The sequence below is a fragment of the Musa acuminata genome, chromosome BXJ1-5 (assembly GCF_036884655.1).
Source record: "Musa acuminata AAA Group cultivar baxijiao chromosome BXJ1-5, Cavendish_Baxijiao_AAA, whole genome shotgun sequence".
Taxonomy (NCBI): Eukaryota; Viridiplantae; Streptophyta; class Magnoliopsida; order Zingiberales; family Musaceae; genus Musa; species Musa acuminata.
Window position 1 is genome coordinate 24977307 of NC_088331.1, and position 8465 is coordinate 24985771.

General features: G+C 40.1%; 1 protein-coding gene across 2 annotated transcripts; it reads left to right on the top strand.

Moving 5' to 3' along the window:
* Window positions 1–342: 342 nt before the first annotated feature.
* LOC135583309 (uncharacterized) lies at window positions 343–5516 on the top strand. Of its 2 annotated transcripts, none has more exons than XM_065183538.1 (8): window positions 343–779; window positions 3023–3170; window positions 3268–3418; window positions 4073–4198; window positions 4285–4365; window positions 4480–4672; window positions 4750–5020; window positions 5108–5516. In XM_065183538.1, exons 1-8 carry the CDS (start codon window positions 558–560, stop codon window positions 5347–5349), a joined length of 1434 nt encoding a protein of 477 aa, XP_065039610.1. In that variant the 5' UTR covers window positions 343–557; the 3' UTR covers window positions 5350–5516. The 2 variants fall into 2 exon arrangements, with proteins under 2 accessions (XP_065039610.1, XP_065039611.1); XM_065183539.1 differs by having other exon boundaries at window positions 345–779; window positions 4753–5020.
* Window positions 5517–8465: the final 2949 nt, after the last annotated feature.

Below are 8465 nucleotides of genomic sequence, written 5' to 3' on the forward strand. Positions count from 1 at the left end.
TCTCAAATCCTATACTAAATTTTGCTTAATCGGGTTGGATAAGAACACGATAATGATTAAAATGGAAAATAAGTGATAAAAAAAGGTCGGAGAAATTTTGCTTAATCGGGTTGGATAAGAACACGATAATTATTAAAATGGAAAATAAGTGATAAAAAAAGGTCGGAGATGCACACCCGACCCGAAGCTTAACGGATTGCGCCTTATAGAGTCAGTACTCGACCCGGCTTAAATTGGGTTTTCGGGTTATCGGGCTAAACCGGGTTCAAATTTCAAACCGCGCACCGGTTTAATCAGATCCCATTTTCATAGAAAACGAAGACTCGGAACTTCTTTTTATATCAGTCGGAGGACGCGAGGCGAGTCGAGACCTTCTCTCTCTCTCTCTCCTCTCGCCAAAGCCCTAACCCTAATCTTCGATCTATTCGATCCCCTCTTCGCTCCCCTGTTAACCCCCTCTCTCTCTCTCTCTTTCTCTCTTTCTCTCTCTCTCTCTTCTCACTTCAGCTCCTCCTCCCCCCGATTGTTATTGGAGGAGGCACGCAACGAGCGGGGGGATGGAGAACCACAAGAAGACGCCGGTCCGGGTACGCTTCCGCGTAACAGCCAAGAAGCGAGGCTGCGACGCCGCCGCTTCCTGCTCCGGGAAGCGTGGGAGGCAACGGGACTGTGTCAACTCCGTGCGGAAGCTCCAGCGCCGCGAGATCGGTGCCCTTCCCCGCATGGCCCGCGGTGCCGCCTCCGACGCTGCCGAGAAGTTCCGTAACATCCAGCTACAGGTACATATTGGGCTGCTCGTCTCCCATTACTTAGCTCGTGCGGAAATTAGGGCAACTGAAATTAGGGTTTCCCGGTGGCGTTTGGCTTTATGGTGGTAGCTTGCGATTAGGGTTTGGAAGTTTGACTTTGCTGGGGATTGTGATTTTTTCGTTCGGGATAATGAAGAATGCGTGTAACGGTTGGATTTTGGACTTTGATTTGGTACCAGAGGTCTCTTATGAGGACTGTGCTTAGCTTTATGCCTCAAAATTTTCATCGACCTGCAAAGTGCAGCCTGAAGTAAGTGCAGTGTTGTCCTATTCTATATAAATGTGGGTTGGAATGGTGTTGGTTGCTGGGATGTTATCACCATGCAAGGTTGGAGCAATCAACCGAACGGTTTTAGGTGGAGAGGCTAATTTCCAAGTGGCCTTTTCGATGATTTGAAGTGTTTGCACCACGATGCAAATGGTTCATGGGGAACGGCTGAAGACCAGTATGTTGCTAAATAATGATTTTTGTGGGAGATTTGATTAACAAAGTAAATAGTTGTGTGCAAAGGATGGAAAAACACTCATATAACTTTTCCCTGGTCTCAAAGGTTGTCTTAAGTTTGTCCCTTAACAATCTTTGTAAATGGTGATATTTGTTCCTGAGATTTGTCTATCCTTTAGAGCTTACATAATATTTAATAATGTATAGCACTTAGATAGTTACATTATTACCATATTCAATGTCTATTACTCATGCACATAATGTATGTAGTTCCCTGCAAAGAAACTGATAATCTATTACTGTCATTTAATTATCTGATAATTAAAGAGACATGCAAGTTTAAGGTTGCTCATTAGTGGCCAACCTATACCCTGAGTATCTTCACCTGAAACGTGGAGAGCACTGAGCTGTTGGTTGTATGGGTGCTTAGACACCCAACATGTATGATCACGCCTGTTGAGTTTGAAACCAAACTTCTTCTCAGGAGGATAGATGTGGCGATTCAGGTTGAGATCCAATGTAGATCTTAACTTGTTCTGCCATATTTTTTTTCATGGACTAATTTGTGTTTCTCTATTCATTATTGGTCTGTTTCACTCTTCTTTCTGTTACTTGCTAAAAGTTTTAACTGTTCATCTTTTAAGCCTTGGGACACACACATCATATAAGTTCTAAAGACACCAAGGTGATTTATCTATTAAATGATACTGACATTGGCATGCTTTAGTTATTTCTTTTTTTGGTAAGTAAAAGTAAATTGATTATGTGTAAAGTTTCTACAAATAGCTTTGTCTATACAAGTCATAGACAAAGTCAGGTAATTCATTGAGTACACATGTGGTAGTTATGACTACACATGCTGTAGACTTTAACTCCTAACTGTAGCCAACATGTTAAGATATGACAAGACTACCAATGGGTACAACATTTAACATCATGCCCAAAATCTTTAGCTAATAGCAAAATTGAATTTGACAAAAATATCTTTTTCTCTTCGTGTAAAGTGCTCCATTTTGAGATCGTGCTTCATGCATGATCTTAAGTCTCTAATAATCTCTGTCAAGAGCTGAGCATTGTTTGTGTATTGACACTCAAAGATTCTGCTACATCTCTCCTTCCACATCCACCAAATAACCCATCTGAAAGTAACCTTTGCTAGTTGTGTAAGAGGCCCTTTTCTTGAGAAATATTGCATGAGGTCGCTTAATTCTTGATGCAAGTTTGGTTGCGGCAGCCTATTGAGTTCAAATCGCTGGAGAGCTTTAGTTATTTCTTACTGGTTCAGATGTTAACTATCGGTTGTTTACTTAGTGAAACCAGAAACTTATTCTTGTAGATTCACTAAGGGCAGCTCCAATTTTAAGACGGAGAGGAAGTTTCCAGAATTGTGAAAAAGAACATACTGCATTGACCATATATTTATCGACCAACTTATTACTTTCTCCATGAGATTTGTACATGACAGTACTGTATTGAACGATATATTTATTCACCAACTTATTGCTTCAAAGTGTTTAACACAAACTTGGATAATTACACCATTGTTTAATTATTTTAAATGAGTATGTCTAAGACATGGTCATGTCAGAAGTATGTTACAAACATCTACCCTTGTTGAATTTGTGTGTGATGGATATTTTAAACATGGTGACATCTTAATCTTATTTGGTCTGAAAATAGGATTTTGGATAGATGTCAACATGCTGCAGTTTATGCTTTCATTAGAGCCTGTATTGTTATCTGATAACTTGAATCATTTTGTGTGCAGGAAGAGTTTGACACCTATGATCACAATGTTCACTGGTTTGTGAAGTTACAGTTTCTAAAAAAGAGATCAAAAATCATTGAGATTGTTTCAGCAAAGGATATTATATTTGCTCTTGCACAATCTGGACTATGTGCAGCTTTTAGTCGGAGTAAGCTTTTTGGATGAGCATCTGTTTTTTTCTCTTTGGGGTCATTATGTGTTTTACTTGATTGTTAGTGCTAACACGAACTTTTTTTTCTTGACAGCAACTAACAAACGGATATGCTTTTTGAATATAAGTCCTGATGAAGTGATTAGAAGCCTCTTCTATAATAAGAATAATGATTCACTTATCACAGTCTCAGTTTATGCATCTGATCATTTCAGTTCCTTGAAGTGCAGGACAACTCCAATAGAGTAAGAATCTTATTATTTCACCTAGTGTGTCATTGGAAAGGGTTTGGTATGAATTTTTCTTTGCTTGGTTTCTATCATACTGGACTACTATGTTAGGAGGAAGAATATGTTCCATATCTTAATTTATTACATGAATTAGCTTTGACAAACAAGTGGACTATGAAATTGCTGTCATCCATATTTCATAGGCAAACTAGACTCTTAATCCAAATTAAAGCTTAAAGTGATTTAACTTATGTTTAGCCTGTCTGGCTGTGAACTTTGTCGAACCAGTGAAATAATGTATCAATTGGATTAGATTAGGACTCTTAACTGTTGCTTTGAGATGTCATCTCATATGAATGTGTTTTATCTGATGCGAACAACTACTGAGTTTGTTAAACTGTAGTAGGGGAAAAATGAGATCGCGTTATATCTTTAGTAGTTGAAGCCTGATGTTATTATAAATTTAGCAAAGTGAAAATTCTTTGTTGTCAAGGATTGGAATTCAACTGATTCAAGTCTTACCTCAAGTTCTTATCCTTCTGATGGTTTCTTTGCAACCAATTTCTGCATATTGTGAGAAAGCTAGTCTTCAGTGCTATTAGCAACTTCATCATATATTGTGAATAGGGCATTCTAAATTTCACTCTGCTTTAAATTAATTACTGGCAGGTACATCAAAAGGAGCCAATTAGATGCTGGGTTCCCTCTTTTTGAAAGTGAATCTCTTAAGTGGCCTGGTTTTGTTGAATTTGATGATGTCAATGGAAAGGTTCTAACATACTCAGCCCAGGATGGGTATGCACCATTCTTGATAAATTTATTCTACATTCCTTCGTAACATGGAGTAATTTGTGTTGATTAACTAATATGTCTGTTTGTAGCATCTACAAGGTCTTTGATCTCAAGAATTACAACTTTTTATATGCAATATCTGATAAGAACGTGCAGGAGATTAAAATCAGGTATTTGTTTTTTATTATATCTGCACCATAAGAGTTATATCAGATATTACTGTATTTGTCGTCTTTATGGGAATGATTTATTGAGCTTCTAATATGCTTAAATAATGGTGACAGCCCAGGAATAATGCTGTTAATATTCAATAGAACTCCAAGTTATGTTCCATTAAAGATACTCTCAATCGAGGATGGAAGTGTGTTGAAATCGTTTAATCACTTGTTACACCGAAACAAAAAGGTTGACTTTATTGAGCAATTCAATGAAAAGCTCCTAGTCAAGCAAGAAAATGAGAACCTTCAGATTCTTGATGTAAGCTTCCTAATTCTGCTACTATTAGTTCCATGATAGTTCCCAGCCTGCAGATAACAGCTACCTTTTCCATGTAGCAGGTGAGGGATTCAGAGTTGACTGAGGTTAGCAGGACAGAGTTTATGACACCATCAGCATTCATCTTTCTATACGAGAACCATCTTTTCCTGACATTTCGAAACAGGACAGTTGCTGTGTGGAACTTCCGTGGGGAGTTAGTCACCTCCTTCGAGGACCATTTACTGTGGCACCCTGATTGTAATACCAATAACATTTACATCACCAGTGACCAAGATCTGATAATTTCCTACTGCAAAGCTGAAGAAGGATGTGGCGATGAAGGTGAAGGTAATTAGAATTTCTTTCTTCTTGCTTAGTTGAGATTGCAATATACATACAGCATTCCTAAATCTGTTATTTTGTACATCTCTGCAGTTTCTGCAGTTGGCTCGATCAATATGAGCAACATTCTGACGGGGAAGTGCATAGCTAAGATATCAGCAAGTGATCCTGCACTTCAGATCAGTCCTCGCCAACGATGTGAGACAGGTCGATCGTCTATCAGAAGCACTGTTAGAGAAGCACTTGAGGATGTGACAGCTTTATTCTATGATGAGGAAAGGAATGAAATTTACACTGGCAACAAGCAAGGTTTGATACATGTATGGTCCAATTAGCTATGTGGCTGTGAATTAATTTCTAGGATGAGCGTATCTGTAATATAGGGAGCACCTCGTGCGTCTCGAAATCAATTCTTGCCACGCCACACTAGCTTCTCTCATCCTTCCTTACATGATATGTATGTTTTGACATAAATGTATTTGTTTGCAATTTTAGTAGTCTAGTCCGTGTGTCATGTATTTATTTTTTATTTTTTATTTTTTATTTTTCGTTTATCTGTTTGTTTGTTATTGGATCCAAGTTAAGACGCTGGTTATAACATCAGGATATGCCCTTCAGTCACGACTATTAACGTCTGGGGTGTATGGCTCATTTTTTCAGGCCAGTTATCAAGGAAATACTAAGAGTGACACGGCCGTTGATTAATATGATGTTCATCTTAGCTTATGGCCACATAGTTTGACCCTGCATTATAGGCGAGATGGATCCGATGAAATTTGCCTTTGAGGGTTTATATAGCTTCGGCGTTTTTGTATTCGCAAATCCGTATTTCCAATCACAATTTTTTTGCATCTGCGCTTTGATGTTCCTAACCATTTGAGGGGGATGGGATGTTGATGGATACCCGCGAAGGCACCGAAAGGGATGGATCGATTGGTATTGGATCACTCTCGAGGGTGCTTTGACGTTTTCAAGATGGTTCAAAGTCTCCGTAGCAAACCCAACTTGCCATGCCAATGCATTGCCACTTGAGACGTTAGTTAGGTGTGGCCACGCAGGACAAAATACAGCCAGCTGTCAAAGCAATTCTACTAGATTTTGCTAAGAGAGTTGTCATAATTTAGCCAAGACAACAGATATGTATTGATACAAACCACAGATTGCTGTGTGTGAAGGACATCTTCTAACTCTAGTCCGTTCTGCAATAACTCATAAGTAACCTACCATTTGATAAGGATATCTTTTACCATTTCAGACAAACTCACCACACGAGGGCTTACCTTCAAATCTGATGGTGGTGATTGTTAACAGACATCTCTAACCGTGGCAAGTGTCAGCACCGATCGGTCCAATTGGGACTGGTACTATTGTCCGAGGTACACAACTCGGAGTTAGCTCCACCCGTGCTCCTTCTGCTACTATGTAGTCTGCTTCACCGTTGACAGGCTCCTGTACAGTAGCTTCACCCGTACTCCTTCTGCTAGTACGTAGCTTCACCGTTGACAGGCTCCTGCACATAGGCCTCAGTTGGGAGGGGAGGGGTTCGCGGCATGACTTAGCTTCTTTGCGGTAGTTGGTCTGGTAGTCTCATTGGGGTTGACGGTTCAACTATTGGTCGGGTGTGAACTGGGTCGTCATCGAGTGAGGTGGTTTTGCTGATGCATGGTTTGAGTGATGACTGGTTGAGATGCACGACCCAAATTGGGATTGGTACTATTGTCCGAGGTACCCAACTCGGGCATAGGTTTGATTGGTTCGTTGAAGCATTGTTTGAATGACCACTGGCCGAGGAATGTGACTCAAGCAAAGACTGACTTTGCTGTCCAAGGTACCCAACTTGGGCATAGGCTTGACTAGTCCACTGAGGCATTGCTCGAATGACTACTGGCCGAGGTGTGTAACTTGGGCAAAGACTGGGCTTGCTGTCCGAGATACCCAACTCGGGCACAAGCTTGACTGGTCCATTAAGGCGTTGCTCAAACGGCTACTAGCTGAGGTATATGACTCGGGCAAAGACTGGGCTTACTGTCCGAGGTACCCAACTCAGGCACAGGTTCGACTAGCCCACTGAGTCATTGCTCGAGCGTCTACTGGTCGAGGTGCGACTCGGGCAAAGATTGGGCTTGCTGTCCGAGGTACCCGACTCGGGCACAGGCTCGACTGCTCTGCTAAGGCGTTGCTCAAGCGATGACTGGCCTATTAGGATAAAAAACGACACTAAGGGAGGGGGGGGCGGTGGGGGGGGGGGGGGGAGTGGATAGAAACGATTAATTTAAACAACTTTTAAAAACTTCATGCGATGAAACTCTTAGTTCGATGAAAACGTTTTGAAAAGATGTTTGACTCGAATAAGTTTTGTAAGTCAGTAGAGAGGAGGGGATTGGACAGTTTACAATAAAGTAAAGTAGAATGCAGCAAAAGTAAAGTACGCACCAAGAAGAGAACACGCTAATTTTATAGTGGTTTGGTTATCCAACCTACATCCACCGTCGACACCTCCTCCAATGAGGTCACCAGTTTCCACTATTGATCTTTTTTTTTTTTGTAAGTAAAAGTGAATTGATTATGTGTAATGTTTCTATAAATAGCTTTGTCTATCTCATAGACGAAGTCAGGTAACTCATTGAGTACACATGCGATAGTTATGACTACACATGCTATGACTTTATCTCATAACTATAGCCAACATGTCTAGATATGCCAAGACTACTTGTGGGTACAACATTTAACATCATGCCCAAGATCTTTAGCTAATAGCAAAATTAAATTTGATAAAAATATATTTTTCTTTTCGTGTAAAGTGCTTCATTTTGAGATTGTGCTCCATGCATGATCTTGAGTCTCTAATAATCTCAGTCAAGAGCTGAGCATTGTTTGTGTATTGACACTCAAAGATTCTACTACATCTCTCTTTTCACATCCACTAAATAGCACATATGAAAGTAACATTTGCCAATTGTGTAAGAGCCTCTTTTCCTGAGAAACATTTCATGAGATCTCCTAATTCCTGATGCAAGTTTGGTTGCGACAACCTATTGAGTTCAAATCGCTAGAGAATCTCCTTCCATATCCATTTATTATAGTCACAATCAAAATAGAGGTGCTCAACAGTTTCTTCTTGTTGCATACAAAGGGAGCATCGATTAACATGATAGATACCTCTTCTTTTCATATTGTCTATTGTAGGTAGTTTATTAAGAAGGGCCTGCCATGTACATAAGGAATGTCTCTATGATCCCGGTCGATCCCATGTCCAACTGCTTGGGTTCCACTTGTTATTTCTTTGCATGATTTGATTCCATGCAGATATGACACTAAATTTCCCATTGTCATGGGGCTAAATAAGCATATCTAAAGGGTTGTTCTTGTTGGGAAATCTTGGGGGCGACATCACATGTGCAGCGGAAGAACAAGAAAATAAAATCCCCGATTCAAAAAAAAAATATTCGTC